The following is a 25,939-nucleotide window of genomic DNA, read 5'->3' on the forward strand; positions in this document are numbered from 1 at the left end:
GACTTATGATGTGGAGCATGTTTTCATATGATTATTTGCCATGTGTATATCTTCTTGGTGAGGTATCTGTTGAAGTCTTTGGCCCATTTTTTAATCCAATAGTTTGTTTTCTTACTGTTGAGTTTTAGGAGTTCTTTTGTATATTTTGGATAACAGTCCTTTATCAGATGTGTGTTTTGCAAATATTTTCTCCCAGTCAGTGGTTTGTCTTCTCATTCTCTTGACATTGTCTTTCACAGAGAAGTTTTTAATTTTAATTGAAGCTTCTTAATTCCTTGTTTTGTGGATCATCAGGCCTTTATGTTTTCATATGTAAAAAGGGAGGAATTTTATAGTTTTTGGAAGGATCAGTGGTCAAGAGCCATAAAGCATTTAGCACAGTGTCTTGGCACATTGTAATGTTCAGTTAATAATGATGTATGTCATGCCCCCTCATTTAAACAAGGGCACAGCCGTTAGGGAACTTATACCTAACTGGTTATTGAAAGAGCCAGAAATAAAATAAAATAAAGTCCGACCCTGTTCCCTTCCTGCACTCTCTTCTTACCAAGTCACTGAGGAAGAGTTCATAGCTGGGTTGACTGAACCCAGGCCAGCTGCTTGAAAGTGACCATCATGCTTTTTAAGATGTTCTGAGTTGTCAGAGTGATTGGATCCGTTGCAGGTTTGGTGCCCAAGCACCAACAACCATGGCTTTTTTTTTTTTTTTTTGGTTGGTTGGTTGGTTTCAAGGCCAGGGACCAGTCATCACTCATGGGTAGGTTCTGAAAGGCACAATCGCTGTATAGTGAAAGAGGCAACATACTTCAGTCGAAAGGATACAGGCTTTGTAGCCACACTGACAAGGGTTAGAATCTATCCTCTGCCACCTTTAACTTGTATAATCTCAAACAAGTTACTTTATTTCTCTGACTTCATTCTCCTTTTCTGTAAAATGAGTCTAATAATTATGACAATGATGATAGCTGAAAATGGCAGAGCATTGGTTGTGTGTGGAGCACCGCCCTGAGTTCTGTACATGAATTACCTGATTAAATTCTCACAATAACTCTAGGGGAGTGGGTCTTGTGACTACCCCTGCTTTACAGATGGGGGAAACTGAGGCAAGGAGAAGTTAACTAATGGAAGTGGTGGAGCAAGGATTAGAATCCCCACTTTCTGGGAATTCCCTGGCAGTCCAGTGGTTAGGCCTCTGCCCTCTCACTGCTGAGGGCCCAGGTTCAATCCCTGGTAGATCTCGTAAGCCACTAAGATCCCATAAGCCATGTGGCGCAGCCAAAAAAGAAAAAAAAGAATCCCCACTTTCTGATTGCAGAATCCATGATGCATTCTTTAAATTAAAAAAAAAAAAGCTGTATTGATAGAGTTCACATATAGTTCACAAAATAAAAGTGTACAATTCAGTGGTTTTTAGTATATTCACAGAGTTGTGCAACCAACACCGTATCAATTTTAGAACATCTTTATCACCCCAAAAAGGAAACCCTGTACCCATTTAGCAAGTCACCCCCCATTTCTCTCCATATTCCCCTATTCCTAGGCAACCACTAGTCTACGTTTGGTCTCTATGGATTTGCCTCTTCTGGACATTTTACATAAATGGAATCAATATTTTGTGATTTCCCAAAATATTATGCTTCTGGCTTCTTTAATAATGTTTTCAAGGTTTATCCTTGTTGGAGCATGTATTGGTATTTCTTTCCTTATTAGGCTGAATCATAGTCGATTATATGCATATACCACATTTTGTTTACCCATTTATTATTTGATGGACATTTGAGTGGTTTCCACTTTTTTGCTATGATAAGTAGTGCTGCTCTGAACATCTGTGTACAGGTGTTTGTGTGGACATATATTTTCATTTCCCTTGGCTTCCATATGTGTTCTTATTGTAGTTAATCATACTCTGGGAGAGTATGATTTCTTCTGGGAGAAAGAAAACAGTTTCTTCCTTGGGAGTGGTCACCTTACATTGCTGCTGCAGAAATAATGGTGGGGACCTTTACGGAGAGTGGTAATTGTGTGATGAGCACTGGGCAAGGCTCTTTACAAGCATTACTCCATTCAGTCCTCACAACAATTATAATAGGGTAGGGATTTTGAGCCCATTTTATAGATGAGGCAACTGAGCCTCAACAAGCAAACTGCTCAAGGTCACAGAGCTTGTAGAGTGTGTGGGAGATGAACTTGGACCCAGGCATGTGCAATGGCCTACAGGGCTATTCCCACCATGTTGTGTGGCTGCCATTGTCCAGGGGTATTTATGACAACCCCACCTCCCCATTGAAGGTTTACTGGCCTGGATTTTACAGTGTTTTTGTGGGAGTTTGCTTCATTTCACCCTGTGAAACAGATGATGATATACTTGTTTTCACCAAGTGGCAATGGAATTGAGTGGGTGCCCAAGGTCATGGGTCAGTTGGGAGGGGCAGAGTCTTGGCTGGAAGTGTCTTCCTGGGAGTCTGGGTTCATTGCTTTGTGCCTTTCAGCACAACTGCTTTCAAAACTGCAGATTGCACCCCTAGGAATACTGTCATCCTCTCCCAGTTCTCTATTATTTCCTTAAATGTGCACTGAAATTTTACCTTAGGTAGATACTCTGGTACCCATCAGCAATAACTCTAGAATCTAATCCTGTGAATCCTGTGTTGAGCTATCAAGAATCCCTCTTTAAACTTCTGTGTGTAGCTTTTTTCTTTAACCCTGGTCACACTCAGGCTTTGTCCACTGTGAGTTGTGTGCTATGAGCACACCGTGCACACTAGTTGTTCCCTGTCAGCGCTCACCTTCATGAGTTGTGAAGGGAGGGTAAGAAGCTAGTGGTGACATTGTAATCGCATTTGAACGTGAAATACTTACGGAATAAACTATGAAAGATTTTTTTTTTTGTAAACCAAGAATTACATCAGGGGTTGTTTAACTCACTGCTTACTAGTTTACTGCTACCAGGAAGGGTTTGGCTTTGAAGAGACACAGGCAGGTGCCTTGAAGCCAAAGACTTGGTTTATAATTTTAAAAACTACTCGTTTTAGGAAGAGCAAGAGTGGAGCTCATTTTTTGCCTTTTCTAGGGAAAAGGGGTTCCTGTTTACTTATTTGACAGGTGTTTCAAAACTGGGTCTGGTGAAGAGAATTTTGACTAAATAATTCACAGCCATTAAAATAAGACCAATTTCCTGGGGGAAGGGTGGGGGGAGGGTGAAACACAAAAGCCCCGTTATCAGCTAGAGGTAGGTGGGCTATGGTTTGCCCACCCATCCTGAGGCTGGCTGGCTGTTTGTTTATACTCTCTCTTGAGATGCCTTCTAAAATGACATACTGGACACAGCATAAAAGCACCATAGGAATCCTGGTGCAGAAAACCATTAGCCCAGTTTATCCTGGGGGTGGTCTCCCAAGATTTCATATCTGCTGCATGGAGCCTCCTGGGAACCTTGATGATTTCACTTTGTGCTCCTTCTGTCTTATTTGCTTTCTTCCTCTCTCCTTTTATTTCCTTCCTTCGAGGTGTCCACATACCATTTATTAAGGGCTTAGTGTGTGCAAAGTACACATCACATTCTACACATAGAAAAGGAATCAAATCTGGGGTGGGGCTCCAGCCTCACACCCGTATCTGACAGCGTTAACTGTGTGAATTACGGCTTCAGCTTTCCTGTTCGTAGGATGGAGACAGTCGTAGCTAACTCACAGGGTTGTGGACGTCAGTGAAAAACTGTACAGAGAGCCATGGGCGAGGTGCCTGCTGAGTGTTAATGGCTTCCTTCCGTTCCGGTTCCCATAGCCGTCTGGTCTCCTGTTTCCAGGGTGGCTGTGTGTTTTAAGACTCCCAAGCTGTAATTAAGTTATTTAACACATCTGTCCGTGCTGAGAACGTAGCATCCCATGTGTGTTATTAAACAGCTTACTTCCCAGGCACACCGAGTGCTTGCAGTGTCTTGCACACACCTTACAGGTTATCCCTCCTGCTCTGCCTGCGGTTCCCTCCCCAGGTCATCCACCCACCCGACAAGTTAGTCATCTTTCAGCACTGAGCTCGCGTAGAACGCAGGAGGGCCCCTCCTGCCACTGGGGCACACTTCCATCCACCCCAGACCTCCCATCCCGGTTAATAACACACATTCATGCCATCAACTTCACATTGTATATATCTGCCATTACTTCAGGGGTCGCCTTGCTCCAGCCCCATGTAGCCTTTTTTCTTTCATGATTATAAGCTTGTTTCTCACCTCATGGCCTTTGCATCTGCTGTTCCCTCTCCTTGGAGAGAGGTCCAGGTTTTCTTATGATTCATTCTTTCCAGTGTCACATCCCATGGCACTTACTGCTACTGGAGATTATAATATATGTTCACTTGTCTGTTATCTCCGTTAAAATCCTCCCTGTGAGGGGAGGACTCTGGCTTGTATTCCCCCCAGCATCTACAGCAGTGTCTGACACGTCCTGCGTTCTTGGGGAATATTCGTTGAATGAATGAGCCTTGTATATTCGTCTGCTGTTGTAGTTGCATTGACTTGTGATTACTGTTTACGTGTCCCAATTCCCCACTGGACTATGGCTGCCTGACGGTAATGATGTAGGGTAATTTTTCTTTTATCCACAGGGCAGGTGTCTAGTTGCTCGGTAGATGTTTCTCGAATATGTGACTATGGAAGTTAGGGATCTTGGAAAAGGTAAATCCCTAAACTATTGAGATCTTCTCATGGAGGCAGCTGTCCACCACAAAGTGTCCTTTTGATGCCACTGGTAGACTAGCTGCTCATCAGAACAGACTGCAGTGGTTCCGATGGCCTTTTCGCTAGCGGCTCCTCCTGCCTTTTCTTTTTTTTTTTTTTTAATTATTATTTATTTATTAATTTATTTTTGGCTGTGTTGGGTCTTCGTTTCTGTGCGAGGGCTTTCTCCAGTTGCGGCAAGCGGGGGCCACTCTTCATCGCGGTGCGCGGGCCTCTCACTATCGTGGCCTCTCTTGTTGCGGAGCACAGGCTCCAGACGCGCAGGCTCAGTAGTTGTGGCTCATGGGCCTAGTTGCTCCGCGGCATGTGGGATCTTCCCAGACCAGGGCTCAAACCCGTGTCCCCTGCATCGGCAGGCGGATTCTCAACCACTGCGCCACCAGGGAAGCCCCCTGCCTTTCTTTTTCAGGGTCTTTGCCCTGTGCTGTTCTCTGGGTCCTGCATAACCCCACCCCACCCCCAATTGTATTCATTCTACAGACATCATCTCAATGTCCCTTGCTCATGGGAAACACCTCCCACTCCCCACTCAGCCAAGTAGGTCAGGTGCTAGCTCCTGTCAGACTTCCTGAAGGCAGTGCCGTGTATGATTTGATCTTCATTTGATCCTCAAGGTCTGGCATATTGTACTTGGTAAACATTTGTTGAATGAATGAGTGAAGAATTAGTATATGTGCACACCTCTGTGCATAGCAGCATTATTCACAATAGCCAAGAGGTGAGAGTAACCCAAGTGTCCATTGGTGGATGAATAAGTCAAATATGGCATATGTATACAGTGGCATATTATTCAGCCTTAAAAAGGAAGGTCTGACACATGTTACAAGGATGAACCTTGAGGACATTATGCTAAATGAAATAAACCAGACCAAAAAAGTCAAATACTGTATGATTCCACTTACATGAGATATTCAGAGTAAATTCATGGGAACAGAAAGTAGGATAGTGGTTGCCAGGGGCTGAGAGGAGAAGGAATGAGTTGTTCAATGGGTATAGAGTTTCAGTTTTGCCAGATGAAAAAGTTCTGGAGATTGACAACAAAAAAGTTCTGGAGATCCACAACAACGTGAACGGACCTAACACTACTGAACTGAACACTTAGAAATGGTTAAGTTGATACATTTTATGTTACGCAGTTTTTTTAGCACAATTTTTTTAAGAAGAGTGAGTGATGGCAGAAACTGTGACTTTTGGAAATCATTGAAGAAGAATCTGGAATTCTTAACTTGTAGGATGCCTATGACTTCTGGGCAATATGCATAAATTTAAGGGAAAGAAGTGTGTATTTCCTCATCAGGGAAGCAGGAGTGTTTACCTAAGGACAGTCACAGTAAAGGAGTGAGCTGCTTTGTGCCCTCCGTCCTTGCCCCTCTGCGCCTGGGGCCCTGGGCTGGTCCTGGCTGGTCCAGGGCTCCTGCTCACGTCCGCACAGCCGAGGTCAAGTCCTGGGCATCCCCTCAGCTTCTAAGGGTCCTGCTTCAGTAGGGCTCCTTTGTCCTCCCTGCCCTCCTCAGTGTAAGATTTGAAACAAACTTTCATTCATTTCCTATCCCATTTTGCTGTCCCAACACTTCTGAAGGACTTACTCTTGTAGAGTCCAAGGGAAGGACGTGAACATTTTCAAGTGCCCGTTCAGCAGTGCACTTTGTAGGGAAAGGTTGCCTCATTCCAGGCTGATATTGGCCCTCCAAGATGTAGGTGTGTTATCCCCATTTTGTAAAGGAGACAGATTATCCCAGGCCCACAGCTAAGTGACGGAACAGAGATTGCCCCCAGATCGTCTGCCTTTAAAACTCACATCCTTGCCTCTGCTTCAAGTTGCTTCCTATATGGTCTGCATCTCATGGTCCACATTCATTTCACATCTCAACCTTAAATAAGTCAAAGGGCTCACTCTCACTCGCTCTGGCCCATTGGTGTCACATACACTGTGGTAGTGAGAAGGACCACCAGCTCCCTGAGACCATGCTTCCAAAATCCCAAGCCCAACTTTCAAACCCCCGGTATCCCATACAGTCTTTCTTAGCTGTTCAGAAACCCAAAATGTGCTTTTCCACCCCACCCCACCTCCCGCCAAGTGGTAAAGACAAAGAGAGAAATGGATAGCAGGGCTCTTTGTTATTCTTTTATCTTCAAAATTTACAGAAAGGGGAGAGAGAGGAGGAGTGAGCTGCTGAGTGAGCATTCTGTCCCTGCGGTGGCTCTGAGCTGCACCAACAGCCCGAGTACAGATTTACGCATCTCCAAGGATGAGCAGCTTCTTATCTTCATGCCTTTTAATTTTCTAGGTAACAGTAGCAATTCCATTCTTCTGAAACATTACCAGTAGCTGTTCAGCCAGCTTATGCTTTTCTTGTGTGTGTGTGTGTGTGTGTGTGTGAGCATCTATGTAAATAAAACTTCTCTACGTGTCTCTAGAATGCCCTACTTACTTAATAATTTCTACTTGCATATTGAATCATTTTACATGTCTAAAAGGAATATTTACTCCAGTTCTCTGGTTCCCTGGCACAGGAGAGAGGGAGGAAAAGAAAGCCAAAAGAGCGTTGCAAATCCAGACTGCTTTCTTTTCTCCTCACAAGTGATGCTTTTCAAAGCGTTTGGCATCCCTGCTGTATGGATGTGTCACTGAGAGATGACAACAGGATTTGCTGGGAATGTGGGCCACTATTGTATCTGCCCTTACGTAACCACGTGGAGTGATGGCAATGGGTGAGCAGCCTGGGATATAGGCAGTGGTTTGGTTGCTTAACCTCCAGAGGCCATGAAGACCACTAAGGTCCTCCAGAGGATGTGGATCCAGGCTGTTAAAAAGTTGGGGAGATTGAAAGTCCATGTGAGTCCCTCTATAAGCTCTCCCCCTTTTCTTTCCTGACCTTTCTTTTGTGGGAAGTTGGTGGGGGGGAGCCTTCTCACAGTGGTTCCTTTTTCCTCTGATTTATTTGTGCTTCTGGCAGCTTTCAGTAACAAATTGTGAGATTCAGATTGTAGTCATTGGTGGGTTTTAAAATACTTGTATTATTTTTAGCAGATGTATGCAAAACTGATAGCTTCTTACGGGGTTTCTGAATCAAAGGCTGCTGTTTTCCATGTGTTGGGAATCTGCAAGCACGATGCTGCTTCCTGGGAATAACTTAATAGTTTGCCTATTAGATGTTTGTTTGTATTTGGGTAATTGTAATTTCTTGTTTGGGGAAAAAACTTTTTGCTTCCTTATCCTGCAGAAATGTATACTCTTATTCTTTTTTAAAATATTCTTATATCTCAGATTCTAAATGATAGAAAAAAAGTTTTTCCCTTGTTCTTTTTTTTCCTTTTATAGTTTGAACATCTGTAGCACTATAACATGTATAAGTGTTTATTTTTATGGTGGGTGGGATTTTTATCAAACATGTCCCTTATGGGCAGATATTGATTAATCTTTAGCTTTGGCTCTGACCCTCCATCACTGGGAAGCAACAGTTTGCAGACAAAAAGCTTAAAGATTTCCTGTTGGGGCAGTGAAGACTTTTGGTGTTTGCCTTCTGGTTGGTTTTTAACACGTTTCCATATTCTTTATGTAAAATATGGGATTTACCTGTTTGGCCAAGATTTTTCAAAGGAAAGAAACTTTATAACAACTAGAGAATATTTTTTTAAAAGATCGAATAACTGTTTGTCTTTGTCCCTTTCTTATTCTTCATGTAAATACCTTACTGCTAACACAGTGTTTTATTTATGGTAAAAAAAAAAAAAATTGGCCCCCTTTTATCTTCCTGTGTTGTCTAGGAATGAGTCATTACAATTTTGTGGGGGTGATTATTCTCACTACTTACAGGAAAAGTGAAAGTGATGCGGGGAAGCGGAGGTCCTCCTGCTGCTGGAATGTTGACTCTTGGGGTGAAAAGGAGACTTGGCATCTTCTGCAACCTGCTTCTCCCTCAGAGCTAGCTGCTCCTCCACCTCGCCTGCCTTCATGCACCTCTCAAATTACTGCCACGATCCCCACCCTGCCCTTCTCCAGTCCAAACGGTCACACTTTCTTCTCTTTGGCTTTGCAAAGTCTGTACTGCATTAACAAATATTTGGTATGAGGTCCTTGGGCCAGGAATCATCGGGTACCCTTTGTTCACGCATGAACCCGCCCCCCTTTCCCCTCTGTTTTTTAACTTACAAAATGTTTGGTACATATAAGAGAAATATGTGTCTAAATCATAAAGCATGATTATAAAATATACCCATGAGCCCATCACACATACCCATGGACCCTCACCAAAATGGACCCAAGGTCCCGTCTCACTCCTCTGCCTCATCCCAGGTCACGTACACATACATACACACAAACATCTCTAAACAGAAGATTGGTTTTGTTTGATTTTTTTTCCATTGTAGTAGAAAACACATAACATAACGTATCGTTTTAGTCATTCTTAAGTGTACAAGAATATTTTAAGAATGTTCACATTTTTATGAAACAGTGTTTGCTCTTTGAATTATATAAAACTGATAGCACGCTCTATAAATTCTTCTGGGATGTTTCTCACTCCATATTATGTTTGAGATGCATCTGTGTTGTGGATGTGTGGCTCTAGTTTATTTTCATTGCAGTATAACATTGCATTTTAATAGTATATCACAATTTATTTGTCAGTTTTGCTCTTGAGAGATCGTTTGGGTTGTCTCCAGGTTTGGGCTGTTGAAACATTGCTGCTGTGAATACTCTCTATGTGGAGCTGTGTGCACATACTGGCACATTGTTCTCGGGCCTCTGCGCAGGAGAGGAATCACTGCGTTGTGAATACGCGTACCTTTACTCTGATATATGTGTGCTTGTAAAGCTCTCCAAAGGCTAAACAGCTCCCTGCCGGCATTCATGCAGTCTAAATATTGACAGCAATTCTCTGATCTCTGCCCAGCCCGGCACAGGTTGGGTGGGGCCCAAGCCTGTTGGCCCAGTTCGAAAGGCCTGATCTCAGCTCTCAGCTGAGTTGCTGCACGTCAGTAGGCTGTCCCCAGCCATGTACCCGGAGCTGATTTTCTGGGGAATATGTGTGATTGTGTGGGGTGTCTGTGTTTCTGGAAAGATCGTATATAGTTGAGGCAGACTCTCAGTGATTGGCTTTTTGGGGCACACCTGTGGTTGGTAAGCTCTACATGGGCTTTGGCTGTTTTTTTCACCAGTGTAGTCCAGGTGCCACAAACCACATGCTTGGCACATAATGGATGCTCAGTAAATATTTTTGAGTGAGTGAGTGAGTGAATAAGTGAATGAATGAATGAATAAAGGGTTTTCTCTGAGACTTTGTAAAAAGTCACAGCTTTGTGGGCTAAATACAGCATGGTGTACTTTTAATTCTCAAAGGCACTATTAAAATTTATTTTACTCTAATTTCCTCACCTTTAAAATTAAGATTTAAAATTTATCACTTAATATATTCTTTTAATATTACATTTAAGTAGTCAGTGGTTTGTGTCACAACCCATTAACCCTAGGTAAGAAGAAGTCACTTATAATCTGACCAGTTTCATGACAAGTTGGTGAAGTCTTTGGCACCTGGCAAGGTCTGATTGATTAAAAATTTGATTCAGTCCTGTTGGCATGGTAGTGGTAAGGGATTCATCCCTTCTCTGCCAAATCGAATTTAAATTACTACTGCAGGCAGCACAGGAATGCTTAAAGACAGTATAATCTTATTAAGGAAGAACAGTGAATTTCAAAAGCCAGGTGCTTGGACAACGTTTTGAAAATAAAATTTTTTAGTAATGCACTTATTTTGTTAAATGATAAAGAATTTTAAATCCAAAACTTTTAATGGAGAGTTTGCTGTTTTTATTTTTGACATATATTCTAAAAGCAACGTACTCATAAAAATATTCTCTGCCATACCACAACTCCTGGGGAAATTTAATATTTTTTGGTATTTACTCTTCCAGTCTTTTCCCTGTATGCTTATAAAAATAAATATATCAGGGAAATAAAAAACAGAAACAAACAATGATGTTTTGTGTCTTGATTTTTCCCCTCAATAGACATTTAAGTATAGATATGTATATATGTAACCAATCTGTTGTTGGACATTTCATTGATTATTAAAAATTATAAGCAGCTGTAAACAAATTTATATGTATATCTTTGTGCACTTGTGCAAATATTTCTGTAGAATAAATTCCTAGAAGTGGAATTGATTGATCAAACGGTATGTAGATTTTACATTTTGAGACATATTAATAATTTGCCCCCTGGAAGGTTTATACCAATTTATATTCCCACTGCTTCTACCAACAGCAGGCAGACCTGAAAATATAAAACAAATTCTCTCTTTCTAATTGAAAACACAGGTATCATAAGGACAAAACTTTAAAAATGGACAGAAGTTAAATGATTATTTCAGTGCCTATGTATTTCATCGTGTTGATTCATTTAACCTAAACATCGCTCTCTTTTTGGACATTGTGCTCCCCTCCACCCTATAGCACTGCCCAGTCCTAGGGGTCATTGTCATGGTACTGGTTCTTTTCTGATGACTTTTAAATACATTTTTGGGCTGAGGTACTGTGTGCTGTTTTTCTTAATATATGGGAGTATATAGCTATATTCAAAGAGGAGTTGGCAACTGTATTTATTTTACCACAACTTACAGAGTAATTTACTTTGTTGAAATTTGTCAGCTTTAAGGTATGGTAAAGAGCAGAGAAGAAACTTGGAAAACATACATGCTAGTAAGGTCACTTCCGGGTGATAGTGGATTGGTTGTACAAAAGCCACTTTGAAAACCGAAGGTGCCAAGAAGTTAGGAGGTGTTCTCTGGAAATGGAAAGAGATGATCAGTTCTGATCAGCTGGGTTTCTGCTTACTATTTCCCTTTAAGAAAATATTCTTTTTTTGTTGTTTTAAATTTATTTATTTATGTATTTTTTTAAGTCACAATTTTTTTAAAAAATAAATCTATTTATTTATTTTTGGCTGTGTTGGGTCCTCGCGGCTGCGTGTGGTCCTTCTCTAGTTGTGGAGAGCGGGGGCCACTCCCCGTTGCAGTGCGTGGGCTTCTCATTGCGGCGGCCTCTCTTGCGGCGGAGCACGGGCTCCAGGCGTGTGGGCCTCAGCAGCCGTGGCACCTGGGCCCAGCTGCTCCGCGGCACGCGGGATCCTCCCCAACCAGGGCCCGAACCCGCGACCTCTGCATTGGCAGGTGGACTCCCAACCACTGCGCCACCAGGGAAGCCCTATCTATGTTTTTATTTTTGGCTGCGTTGGGTCTTCATTGCTGTGTGCGGGCTTTCTCTAGTTGTGGTGAGCGGGGGCCACTCTTTGTTGCAGTGCGCGGGCGTCTCATTGTGGTGGCTTCTCTTGTTGCGGAGCACGGGTTCTAGGCGCGCGGGCTCAGTAGTTGTGGCTCTTGGGCTCTAGAGTGCAGGCTCAGTAGTTATGGCGCACGGGCTTAGTTGCTCCATAGCACGTGGGATCTTCACCGACCAGGGATTGAATCCATGTCACCTGCATTGGCAGGCGGATTCTAAACCACTGCGCTACCAGGGAAGTCCCTCTTTTTTTAAAAAAAAAAAAAAAGAAAACTTTATTAAAATCATCGAAAAGTTGTGTTATACTGGCACAAATTGGAAAATGCTGTTATAGACATAGACCACAAAATTCCAGAGAGGAATGGCTATAAACTATTCGTCTCTGGACACCAGACCACAGGCACCTGAGTTTCCAGCTAACCATCTCAGGTGTGCTATGAAAGAAGCGGAGGGCCACTGAATGTAATAGAAATCTCCTTTAAGAAAACTTGTAAGTAGTAGCAATCAGTGCCTTCATCATACTGATTGGGTGATGAATGAATAGTGTATCCATCTGTTAGTTTATTGAAAAGAAAACCTTTTTGAGTGCCTACTCTGTGTGCCAAACACTGTTCTAGGAGATATGGGACAAATGTGAGGGAGTGAGATATAAAAAGCTCACCTGAAAATCCACTTTCTTTTTTTTTTTTTTTTAATTGAAAAACAGTGGTCATGGTGAACAAACTTAAATAATTGGGGAGATTTACATAATTTAGACAATGACCCTTTTTGAATGTTTACATATTTCATTGTGTTGATGTGCCTTCATTTAACCTAAACATCACCTCTTTTTGGATGCTGATGCTCCCACCATCCCCCCACCATAGCACCCAGTCCCATGCGTGCTAGTAGCACAGATCCTAGTTCTCACCTTTTCCAGGTACCATTTTTAAAATTCTTTTTAACCCTAGCGGTGATTTGAATTCTATTTTTAAATCTCTCAGAGTTCTTGGAGCCAGATGGTATTAACCAGGGAAATGTCCCTAAAGTGAGTACATAGAGGGAGGAGGGAACTAAAAGACTATAAATTCCTCTCAATTTGAGTAATCAGTTATAGCTACTCAAGAGTGGCTGGCTCATCTTTCTTCTCTACATACAAACAAAATTGCCTTTTCCTAATCCTGTTCTATCAAAGGATAAATTATCTGCTCCAATATATCAGTTGTTAGAATTGCCTTTTGTGCTAAACGTCTTTCCCCCCCAAGCCTAAGAGTTTGTTAACTGGGTAAAACAGGAGCACATTATCTGGACATGTTTTGATTCTTTTCTTTGTCATTAGTAGCAGTGCAGGAATGGCAAAGTTGATTTTTAAAAAATTTTAATGTAAAGGAATTTAGATAGTTTTTCTTAAATTATTTGTATGTAATAAGTACAGCAAGGCTTTTTATTCATATAATTAGATTCCTTTCCTTTGTGTCCTTATGTTTTAGATATTCTCTATTAAAAAAACATGTAACTGGATCTACTTGTTTTTAATCCGTCTTGACCATCTGTCTTTATATTTATTGTGATTACTCTTCTATATTCATTTCTGCAGTCACAGTTTGTTTTGTATTTGCCCTGCTTTTTCTAAATTTCCCATTTTGTCTCTTCTGCCTTCTTTTGGATTGACTTTTGTTTTGCTTTGTTTTCATTTTATTTTCCTCTCTGCTATCTTGGAAATTATATACGCCAGAAAATTTAACATGTGGATTTTACTCAGTGAAATTCAAAATTAATCTACAGTTTAACTCTACTCTTGAATAAAGTATTTAGAATAATTAAATCATGTTGAAGTCTTCTGGATTTACATGCTATGTTGCCCAGTGTTCTACTTCTGTCTTATTTAACTCTCACAAATCATACATTATTATATTAATTAGTTGCATACAGCCAATATATGTCCAGGCTTACATTCCTTCTTGCGTCTTAGGTCTTCCTTCTGGGATTATTCCTTTCTTAAATTTATCCTTTGGAAGTTCTTTTATTGCTTGTAATAACCTTTCCCAATTTTTGTTTTTTAAAAAAATATCTTTCTGCCCCCTAAATGAACAGATACTGTTTTAAAGATACTGTTCTACCGAGTTCAGCCTTTCATTATTGCTGTTTCAAAGTCGGCTGTTATTCTCTTTGCTCTTTTGTAACCTCTTCTACCTATATGCTCTCATCTCTGTATCTTTTTCTACAGTAAGATTACCATGAATTTCAAAGTGTTTTTCTTTCTTTTTGAATTTACTCTGCTTGTGATGTGTAAGGCTTCTTGAACCTGAAAAATCATCAAGTCCTGAAGAGCTGTTGTGACCTTGAGTACTGCATCTCTCCCACACTCTCTTATCATCTCCTTCAGGAAATCTTAGACACATTGTAAGACTTTCTCACTCTTAATTTCTTTCATGTGTCCCACTTTTTTTAATGCTTTGTGCTGTATTCTGGGTAATTTCTTCACATCTTTCTTCTAATTCATTATTGCCTTCAACCATGTGTTGTATGTGGTTTAATCCATTTTTTTAATTTAATACATTATTGACTGGGGGATTTTTGCAGAAACTAACGCCTGTGGCCATAATATGTCTCCCGTCAAAAATGTGTTAATTTTATTATCATATTTTTTTATTTCTAAAATTTTTTCTTTGGTCATTTTTTTAAAAAATAATTTTATTTATTTATTTATTTATTTATTTATTTATTTATGGCTGTGTTGGGTCTTCATTGCTGCACGCAGACTTTCTCTAGTTGCAGCGAGTAGGGGCTACCCTTCGTTGCGGTGCACGGGCTTCTCATTGTGGTGGCTTCTCTTGTTGTGGAGCATGGGCTCTAGGCGCGTGGGCTTCAGTAGTTGTGACACACGGGCTTAGTTGCTCTGTGGCATGTGGGATCTTCCCATACAAGGGCTGCAACCCGTGTCCCCTGCATTGGCAGGTGGATTCTTAACCACTGCACCACCAGGGAAGTCCGGCTTGGTTGTTTTTGATGTTCTCTTGTACTTTGATTATACTTTTAATTTCCCCTTTTAACTTCTTATAATAAGCAAACATATGAAACATTACACATCCTTTTTTTGGTCTATGGTTATATTTCCATGAAACATTATACATCCTTGTTTTGGTCTGTGGTTATATTTCCAATATTTATAGTCTTTGATTCTGCAGTTTTTTGTTTCTTTTAACTCTCACTTGCTTTGTGTGTGTGTTTAAATTGTGAACTCATGTTCCTCAAATGCTTATCTGAGGGATTCTCTGAAGCCTGTGTTTTAGTGTGTTTCTGGGGGAGAATTTCATTCTCCTCCACGTACCTGGGTGGTGCTACCAATGCAGAACCACTTTGAGTGTGAGGGTTTTGGGGGGGGGGAGGGTGTGGTCACATCTGTAATATGAATTTCAGTCTCAAACCTGAATGAGTACAGGTCTATTGATACAGGAATTCTCCATGGAGATATTTTTAGTTATTTCCACTCTACCCAGAGCCAAGAATGAGGTAGGCGACTGTCCCTGCTGTCTCCATTGCCTGGTAGTGTTTTTGCCCCTAATACATTCACTCTGATCTGATCTCCACCCTGTTTGGCTCCTACAGTTTCTCTCTTTTCCTGGCCTCCTGTTGAAATGCCTGCCTCAGTGCTGCCTTATTTCTCTGGCTTTGAGCTTTCTTGGCATTTCTTGCCTTTAAGGATTTCCCCTCAAAGGCAGCCTGCATTTAATGGATTATTATTATTATTATTGAATGATATCCACTGTTTTCAGGTTTGTCTAGACATCTATTTTAGAATATTGTCAGAAACTGAAGCCCAGTGGTCTTTTATGCTGGCATCATCATCTTTCACACCCGCAATACTGGTGGAGAAAAGGCCAAGGGGTCCCACAGATTACACAAATTGGCAGTTTCTGTGATAAGGCCAAGGACTCCTTTAGACATAAAAATCCATAAAACTTGAGTTCCCTGGTGGTGCAGTGGTTAGGACTCAGCACTTTCACTGGCATGGCCCCGGGTTCAATCCCTGGTCAGGGAACTAAGATCCCGCAAGCTGCACAGCGTGAGCCTCCCCCCGCCCCTCCCCACACACACAAAAATGCATGAAACTTGCCTAGGAGGTCACCTTTGACCTGAGGAAGGGGGATTTTTTTTTTTTTTAAAGAATGAAAATATATCTGTTTGCAACTATAGATAAGGGCTTTTATCATGACAGTGTTTTGGAGTGGTGATAATAAAAAAGCTTAACACTTAATCCATTCGTTCTTTTTTTTTTTTCTTTTTGGCCATGCCGCACGGCATGTGGGATCTTAGTTCCCTGAGGAGGGATCGAACCCACAGCCCCTGCATTGGATGCACAGAGTCTTAACCACTGGACTGCCAGAGAAGTCCCTAATATTTCATTCTTTTTAGGGTACATCTCTCCCTATGTATTTCACTAATTTTCTAGTATTGTTAAGTTTGCCATTTCATTCAAGGAGAGTATATTTGAAAATATAATAGGTAGTATAATGTTCCTAAAAAATATCCACTCTTTGGTGTATAGAATGTGTGAGCTGGCCTTTCTATGGAGACATTTTGAATTATAGCTTTATTTCTAACATTGAAATGTTTGTGTTTTTAATCAAATTGGTTTTGATTGTTCTAAAACAGGCCCCAGGCATGGAGGAGTTGATATGGGAACAGTACACTGTGACCCTACAGAAGGTGAGTACTACACATGTCATATCTGCTACAGTCTGTTCTTCAGTTTACAGATCATGGATCTTTTTTTTTTTTTAATTGAAGTATAGTTGATTTACAATGTTTCAGGTATACAGCAAAGCGATTCATTAAAGACATACACACACACACGCAAACACTTTTTCAGATTCCTTTCCATTATAGGTTACTACAAGATATTGAATACAGTTCCCTGTGCTGTTCAGTAGGACCTTTATCTGTTTTATATACAGTTGTGTGTATCTGTTAATCCCAAATTCCTAATTTATCCCTCCCTCCCCTTTCCCCTTTGGTAACCATAAGTTTATTTTCTATGTCTGTGTGTCTGTTTCAAGTTTGTAAATAAGTGCATTTGTATCATTTTTAGATTCCACATATAAGTGGTATCGTATGATATTTGTCTTTCTCTGTCTGACTTACTTCATTTAGTGTGATAATCTCCAGGTCCATCCATGTAGCTGCAAATGGCATTATTTCATTCTTTTTTATGGCTGAGTAATATTCCATTGTGTATGTATACCACAACAGATCATGGATCTTATTTATTTTTATGCAAACACAGTTATTACATTAACAAGGATTTGCATGTTATTTTTTTGGCTAAGGTCTGTATAATATAGAAAATTATGGAGGTTAATTAATGTATTCACCTGTCTCCAGATAGAATAGTTTATGAAAACAGAGAGGAAAGGAAGGGAGGAATGGAAATAATCTGTTCTGTTTAAGGACGTTGAGGTAGCTTCTACAACTTTTGTAATTTTAATTATAGCATTTATAACTTATTCCCTCAGTGAGTTTTAAGTCCAAACTAAAAAAAAGATTTTTTAATTAAAAAAAAAAAAGTTTTTTGGCTGCGCCACATGCATGAGGGGTCTTAGTTCCCTGACCAGGGAATGAACCCGTGCCCCTGCAGTGGAAGCTCGGAGTCCTAACCACTGGACCGCCGGGGAGTTCCCCAAACTAAATTTTAAAACGTTAGTTTAGCACTCAGGAGACATGGGTTGTAGTCTTTGTCCCACTCCTGATTATATTAATAGGTGCTGAATTAATCAGATTTTAAACAACAGCCCCCTCCCCACAGTGGGGTTGAAAGTAGAAGATCACATGTAAGTGTATTTTACTTAATTTTTAAAGGTATTTCACAGGTATTGCCCCTCTTGATTAAATTAGGTAATACAAAGAGCTTCTAGTACTTGGAGTCCAGCACATAATCACTGCTTAATAAATGTTAGCTCTGTTCCTTTTTATTCTGACAGCAGAGTTTGAGGTGGGCATGATAGGTGCTAGCCCCGCTCAAAACAAGCGCAGCCACCAAGCGTTTGTAAGTGACTTGCGTGCGGCTCGAGCTAGACATGCACTCATGATCCCAAAGGCTTATTCCATCAAACTGCCTTGGTCAGCATCTAGCTTTTCCTGGGCCCTGCATGGCTCTTTCTCCACTCTGAGTCTCTCCAGTCTCTGTCACCTCTTAGATGGATTGTAAGTTCCTCAAAGGGAGAGTTTTCCTTTGACCGTCACAACCATGAACTTCAACCCTTGACTTCAGTGCAAATTTGGTTCTTGAATAAATGTGTATTAAATCTATCCAGGTAGAAAAACACAGATTGGTGCTCAAGTGCTGAAACTTCTGGAGCAGTAATCATGGTTTCTTCAGTTGAGAGGCTTCCCCCTTTAGGTCTTATTTTTCACCTCTTGTCATCTTCTGACTCTTCTCTCTGCCCTTCCACCACATACCATTTGAGTTTGGACCCTGAACTGGCAAAGGTGAGAAACATTTTTGGCCTGGTATAGAGGATGGAGCTCTCTCTGTGTAAAACCAGGTACCAGGGGATAGCGCTGCCAAATTCAAAGCCGTGCGATTAAAGAACAACAAGCCAGCCTGTCTGTGTTGCTAACTGTTTGTTATCGATTGCCACAGTGGGCCCCACGTGGGAACTTATCTTGAGGTGAGGGTTCTTTCATTCTCTGAGAAGATTTTTGCGTAATGAAACCCGTATTTAGTGTGATAGTCACGTACATGCCCCTGTGATCTGGATGAAATCCGGGAGCTTAGCTTTTTAAACACCAAAATGAACTGGGATTCTGTATTATTTGGGTTCACTGTTATACATTTCTCTATTAATCTTGAATCTAATTAATCTGTATTTCCGTCTTATATGCATGTAGAAAAGAATTTAATGCTTTGCTCTCTCATGAGATCTCAAAACTAAGTTCGTCTTCGGATTTTATCTTTAAAATCCATTTCCTTCTTTTTGACCCTATATGAAGGTGAAACCACTTGCTCCCCTAACTTGGAAGTTAAAGGTATTCTTTAAAAATATGGTTTTAGCATAGATTCAGTTGTGACCAGCCCATCTGGCTCAGGCCTGGATATGAGAACAGGTGTGATTGGTGAATCCAATAACACATCCTTATTTGGACAGAAGATGTAATTTCCCATCCCCTGCCAGCTTCTACTGATAACTCCAGTCTGTGCTATCAATCTTGTCCAGCTTTCACAAGGCTGTTTCTTTTAGATAAGGAATTTCCCTTTATAAACCTGTCAGCTAACCATGATGATGCTGTATTCTGTTTCTCACTTGTTTCTCTAAGCCTTCTGTTCCTGAGCTGTCTCTGGTTATTGGTTTGACCTTTATTTTATCGACTGCTTGTAATAAATCCTGAAAACCACTTATAGAAGGATTTTATTTTAATTTTTCTCTTAACCCCAATGAACAGGATTCCAAGAGAGGATTTGGAATTGCAGTGTCCGGAGGCAGAGACAACCCACACTTTGAAAATGGGGAGACATCAATCGTCATTTCTGACGTGCTCCCGGGTGGGCCCGCCGATGGGCTGCTTCAGTGAGTGTCCTAACTCCCTGCCCCCAACCCCTGCCAGCCCACTGGTTGGCCCTAGACAGGGGCCTTTGAGCGGTGTGCACTTTTAAAATTCAAAAAGAAAAGGAACGTTTATATATGTATATTGAAAAGTCTTCAGGCAGTAATGGAGACCATAACACACCATGTTTTAACAATCCCCAAACCTTTGGGAACATCCAGACTTTGAATAGAGGAAAGCAATAATTTCCACAGGAAGATGGTTATAACTATGTATCGTAACTATCATTCCTGGGTTTAGGAATCATTTATGAACATGGAGTGTAAAATTGGCATGCTCTTTTTTTCCCCTAATGCCTACCCACACTGTCTATATTTATTTTCATTTTTATTCATTAAGAATGAGGCTAATCTGCTTAATGATTATCTAATTTGTAAGAGGGATGTAGAAATTGGGAAAATTTACCAAATGTGGAAACCCAAGTTTTCCAACTGCCAGGCTTCTGGTCCGAAGAGAAAATGCCACTGGAAAAGATGCATGTCTGAGTCCCCTTAAGATAATTTCTCAGGGCAGAATCTAAAGTTAATTACACGGCTGCCTTGGCCACATGGCTCCAAAATTTAGCTTCTCTTGGCATTTCATCTCAATGGTCCTCTCCAAGTTAGTATTCTTTCATACAGAGAGCATGGTAGAATTTTTACATGATTTTTTTGGATGAGACAAAGTAAGAGTTAGGGTTCTGTGACCTCAAAATTTCTTTAAGAATCTGAGGCGAGCTCTTGATTTCATCCCCTCTAAAACATAAGTGAATATCAGCCTCCTTTGGGGAGAGCTGTAGACTTGCTGAAGCGCACCGTGTACCATGGGTAAGGAGGCCCTGACACACAAGTTCCATTTGTGCTCCAACCTCGCTGCCATCCAGTGCCTCCTGGAGGGACCCTGTGGGTTTGGGTCCTTCTCCCCAGGTGGTTTCCAGGAGACACTGTCCAAAGTGGGCTGAGTGGCTCCTGGGTTCCTTCCTCAGAAGAGCTCAGACCAAGTTGATGGATTAAGCCTCAGGAGTCATTAGACACTGAGCCCTTTGAGAAGCATTTTGGGTCAATCTGCCACTTTTATTTGTTCCTAAATAAATGATTCAGAGGGACAAGATGGGAGTTTTTCACATTCCGTTTTTCTGTTTTATTTGCAGAGAAAATGACAGGGTGGTCATGGTTAACGGCACCCCCATGGAAGACGTGCTCCATTCATTTGCTGTTCAGCAGCTGAGGAAAAGTGGGAAGATCGCTGCCATTGTACGTTCTGGGTTTGTTTTCAGCTCACCTCGGTAGGACTTTGTCTTTATGCCCAGAAGAAAATTACTACTTGCTCTTCAGCCCTATCTAGGGACCACTATTTCCATATCCTCAGTGCTTTGGGAGGGTGATGTTAAGGGTGATGTAAAGATGTATGTGAGTGATCCCTCCCTGCCTTCTCTTCATCCTACTTGTAACTTAAGACCAGTTCTTCTCTTGTCTGAGTGAATTTGCCTTGAGCCAGGTTAAACAATTATTCCCTAAGAGAATTAACTAGATTGAGAACAATGGTAAAACAACATTAATTTAGAGACTAAATTATGAGCTCAGAAACTCATTTGTAAAGGCCCTCACAGGATCTGTTCTATCTTCATAAACTTCTGTTTCTTAGGAGATACTGGCAATCTGTACCATTCACTCATTTATTAGCTCACTCAGTCATTCAGCAAACATGGTTGAAAATCAAGTTGGCCCTGAAGCAGGTCTGAGATGCAAGGAGTGTTCACTCCAGTGGGGCAAGTGGACACACTAAGCGAGAATTGGAACACAGTGTGTTAGGGGCAGTGCTGGGGGAGATGCATCAGGTGTGTGGTATTTGACTTTTTTTTCAACTTTATATTATGAAAATTTTCAAACAAAAAAGAAAAGTTCAAAGATTAGTATAATCAACACATATATCTTCTACAATGTTAATATTCTGCCATATTCACTTGATTTTTCTCTATGTATGTATATAAAGACATACATATTTTTAGTGAACCGTTTGAGGGGAAGTTGCAGACATGACAGTTTAATCCTTCTTACTTCTCAAGTCTCCTAAATAAGGACATTCGTCTACATAATTATACTACTATTATCCTATTTAAGAGAAGTAGCTACAGGCTGTATGGCAGGGCTAATGGCGGTCTCTGGGAGGGCTCACACCAGTGAGTACGTCCCAGAACTGCAGCTGCCAGTGTCCTTGTCCCCATGGTGGGCCTCAGCTGCCCGCCACCTCTGCAGGAGACCCTCCAACACTAGCAGGCAAATGAAGATAAGACATTGTCAGCCAACCTAAAACACCTTTCCTTGGGAATTTTGGTCTTTCAGACTACCAGTTTGGTTCGAACAATGTGTTATTCTGGGACTTTTTAAAAGAGGAGGGGCCTCATTATCTATCATCTACAGCTGTGGCTGTTGCTGAACTTTTGAAGACAATGGCCTGCATTTTATTAGTCTACAAAGACAGCAAATGTAGTCTAAGAGCACTGAATTGAATACTACATGGTGAAATTCTTAACAAACCTATGGAAGCGCTTAAACTTGCTATTCCATCAGGGATATATACTCTTCAGAATAATTTACTCTATGTGGCACTGTCAAATCTAGATGCAGCTACTTATCAGGTCACATATCAGTTGAAAATTCTTACGACTGCATTATTTTCTGTGTCGATGCTTAGTAAAAAAAATTAGGTGTGTACCAGTGGCTCTCCCTAGTAATTTTGATGACAGGAGTTGCTTTTGTACAGTGGCCCTCAGATTCTCAAGCGCTTAATTCTTTTTTTTTTAAATTTTTTATAAATTTATTTATTTATTTTTGGCTGCGTCGGGTCTTCATTGCTGCACGCGGGCTTTCTCTGGTTGCGGCGAGCGGGGGCTTCTCTTTGTTGCGGCGTGCAGACTTCTTATCTCGGTGGCTTCTCTTGTTGTGGAGCACGGGCTCTAGGCACACGGGCTTCGGTAGTTGTGGCTCACGGGCTCAGTAGTTGTGGCTCGCGGGCTCTAGAGCGCAGGCTCAGTAGTTGTGGCTCAGAGGCTTAGTTGCCCCGTGGCATGTGGGATCTTCCTGGACCAGGGCTCGAACCCGCATCCCCTGCATTGGCAGGTGGATTTTTAACCACTGAGCTGCCATCGAAGCCCCACAAGTGCTTAATTCTAAGGAACTTTCACCTGGCTCACAATTCGTAGGCCTCATGGCAGTTCGCACAGCATGTTTTTCAAGTGGCTTTGCTCGGTTTTACTTTGAGAAAATCTTAAAAGAAACCAAACAATCAGTGTGGTTAAGAAACATTCAACTTGGTTTCTTTGGGAGTGTATTTGGATTAATGGGTGTATATGTTTATGATGGAGAACTGGAATCAAAGAATGGATTTTTTCAGGGGTATAACCGGCTGACCTGGATAGTTGTTGTTCTTCAGGCACTGGGAGGCCTTGTAATAGCTGCTGTTATTAAGTGCGCGGATAACATTTTAAAAGGATTTACAACCTCTTTGTGCATAATATTATCAACACTGATATCTTATTTTTGACTACAAGATTTCGTACCAACCAGCGTCTTTTCCCTTGGAGCCATCCTTGTAATAAGAGCTACTTTCCTATATGGTTATCCCAAACATGCAGGAAATCCCACTAAAGCATAGTGGTAATACTATCTTTATCTGGTTTTTCACATTGGTGCACTGGGGATCTCGACATTAATCCTGCACAGAGGACTTCTACAGAGTCTAAGAAAAAATCATCATGCTGAATCTGATTATAATGTTCAAATGGTTTGAAGATATAAAAGTTTCAGGATAAAATATATGTATCTGTAACAAAATGCCCATTGCATCTAGAAATCAAAATTTGAAAGTATTTCCAGGGATTAGAATAATTATCAGAGGAAACTTGAAATCTGAGTTTAAAAAGATTTTATGTTTTTGATTGCTGCAGAAATAACCTATGCAGTCTTTGCATGAGCACACAACAAATGTCAGACATCAATTTTGCAAATTAGATATATTTAATCTTATTAAATGTTTTTTATCTTACTCTTTCTGTACAGATATATCGAATAACATGGATATTCAAAGTTTGAAAATTATAATTACCTATAATTTTGCACATATAAAGCTGTGAAGAAATAGAAGTATGATTTGAAAAACATTTTCATGTATCTCAGATTTTTATAGTTATCCTGAAGATTACTAAACAGAGGATTGCTATATGTTGCAAATGTTCAAATGCATAAAAATTGATAAAGTAACACTCTGGGTCTGATTTGTCAGAAAAAAATTCATATTTAAATTTAATGTAAAGAAATAAACACATCTATTTCTCCATCTACATTTTAAGATCTTTTAGTGCTTCAAAACTGCTGGAAGCAATCCAGTTCTTCCTGTGCTAGATAGTAGCCAGTGACTTTTACACTAATGGAGTTTTGTCCTTAATCTCTTAATTGTATTTCTTTTCTGTAAATCAGATAAATCCTTGTTATTACTTTAAAATAAAAAAAAGTAATAATAACTCTACAATATCATTTAATATACAGTCCATACCCTAAGATGACTTTGGTAGATTATTTTTCTTCCCCATCCAGGATCCAATCAAAGTTCACTCATCATATTTGGTTCTAATCACTTTAGTCCATTTTAATCTTTTTTTTTTTTTAAAGAGACAGACTTTATTTTAAGGATTTTTACATTGAAGACTTCAAAAAGTGGTAGGTTTGTAGAACTTATTGACCTATATTTAAAAGGAACTGTTGGCAAAGATTCACCAGAAATAATCTGAACAAGCGGGAAAATACAGTTAATGCTACTGAAATCTACTAAAGTAATTCCAGGACATATGGTTTATCCAACATAACAATACCTCTAAATGCTGTCGCTGATATGAAACTGACTGCTTCTTTTCTAAACACACAGTGGTATAATTAACAATATTCAATCACTTCTGTTCTTTTCTGAATATATAAAAATTAAAATATCAATTAAAAAACTAATATATTCTTGTCTTTAAATGTTTCTTACAGATACAATTTCAATATTTTCATTCAATAGTGGTGTGGTTTAAGAGATTTTTCATTCACAAGTCAAACAACAATCCACCCAAAGGGAACTGATAGTTTGTAGGCTCATAGTGCAAATAAAGAGTTCAGGAATGCAGCAACTGACCTTTCTAAAATACAAAACAGATAAAATTCTTAGAAGATACATGCAATAAGCTCTACTAAGCAGCTGGCCACAGAACTAGAACATTTGATAATTTTCCTGGTGATTTCAATGGGACTCCAAACTCAACTTGAACTCTCATCTTAGGCTTTGTACTTTGCTTTTCCAGTTTCGCTAATGACACAAACATGATTCAAATCCCTGAAGTATTCATTGTAGTCAAGGGCATATCCTACAACAAACTTGTCTGGAATTTCAAATCCAACAAAGTCTGGTCTATATCCAACACTTTAAAGGGGTCCTTTTCACCAGCAAGCTTGAAGCCTTGACCATCTTTGGATTATGCTGCTTGACTAAGGAAAGCAAGGTTTGCCTTGTTTTGCCAGTGTCAATTATATCTTCAACAATCAAGACATTCTTTCCAGTTAAAGTTGAGAGATCATCTCCACCAATTACTTTCTTTTTAACATTTTTATTAGAGTAAAATTGCTTTACAATGGTGTGTTAGTTTCTGCTGTATAACAAAGTGAATCAGCTATACGTATACATATATCCCCGTATCTCCTCCCTCTTGCGCCTCCCTCCCTCCCACCCGCCCTATCCCACCCCTCTAGGTGGTCACAAAGCAGCGAGCTGATCTCCCTGTACTTTGCGGCTGCTTCCCACTAGCTACCGGTTTTACATTTTCCACCAATTACTTTTACGTCACCTGTTGACTGGTCATTACAGTAGCTCTTCAGTCTGATAAAATCTACAGTCATAGGTGTAGATCTATCACTATTTCTGTTCAGTGCTTTGATGTAATCCAGCAGGTCAGCAAAGAATTTATAGCCCCCCTTGAGCACACAGAGGGCCACGATGTGATGGCCTCCCATCTCCTTCATCACATCTCGAGCCAGCCGTTCGGTCCTGTCCATAATTAGTCCATGAAGAATAAACACCTTTTCCAAATCCTCAGCATAATGATTAGGTCTACAGAATAAATCTAGGTCATAACTTGGTGCATCATCACTCATCACGACTCTGGGGCTGCGGGTCGCCATAGCGGAGCTGACTGGTGCGCGGGCCGAGGGCAGTCTGGGGAGGAAAAGCCGGGGGCGGGGCCGAACAGAAGGCGGAGGCGCAGGCGCGGGAGGCTGCGCGGCGCGGGAAGGCAGAGTGGTCCGCCCGAGCGCTCCGAGCGCTCTTCGCTGCCGT

The 25,939-nt window shown here is 40.7% G+C and overlaps 1 protein-coding gene and 2 pseudogenes across 4 annotated transcripts in view; 2 read left to right on the top strand and 1 right to left on the bottom strand.

The window, feature by feature from the left end:
* The window catches only part of TJP2 (tight junction protein 2), a 132,809-nt gene that overhangs the window by 72,206 nt on the left and 34,664 nt on the right, over nt 1-25,939 (top strand). For all 4 annotated transcript variants that reach the window (XM_059924861.1, XM_059924859.1, XM_059924858.1 and 1 more), the window contains 3 exons: nt 16,649-16,702; nt 19,436-19,560; nt 20,727-20,829. In XM_059924861.1, the coding sequence (XP_059780844.1) occupies nt 16,658-16,702; nt 19,436-19,560; nt 20,727-20,829 (273 nt within the window). In that variant the 5' untranslated portion in view covers nt 16,649-16,657. The remainder of the gene's footprint in view (nt 1-16,648; nt 16,703-19,435; nt 19,561-20,726; nt 20,830-25,939) is intronic.
* On the top strand, nt 21,405-23,230 carry LOC132367584 (UDP-N-acetylglucosamine transporter-like; annotated as a pseudogene).
* LOC132367100 (hypoxanthine-guanine phosphoribosyltransferase-like) lies at nt 24,867-25,785 on the bottom strand (annotated as a pseudogene).

The sequence above is a fragment of the Balaenoptera ricei genome, chromosome 6, assembly GCF_028023285.1.
Source record: "Balaenoptera ricei isolate mBalRic1 chromosome 6, mBalRic1.hap2, whole genome shotgun sequence".
NCBI classification, from domain to species: Eukaryota; Metazoa; Chordata; class Mammalia; order Artiodactyla; family Balaenopteridae; genus Balaenoptera; species Balaenoptera ricei.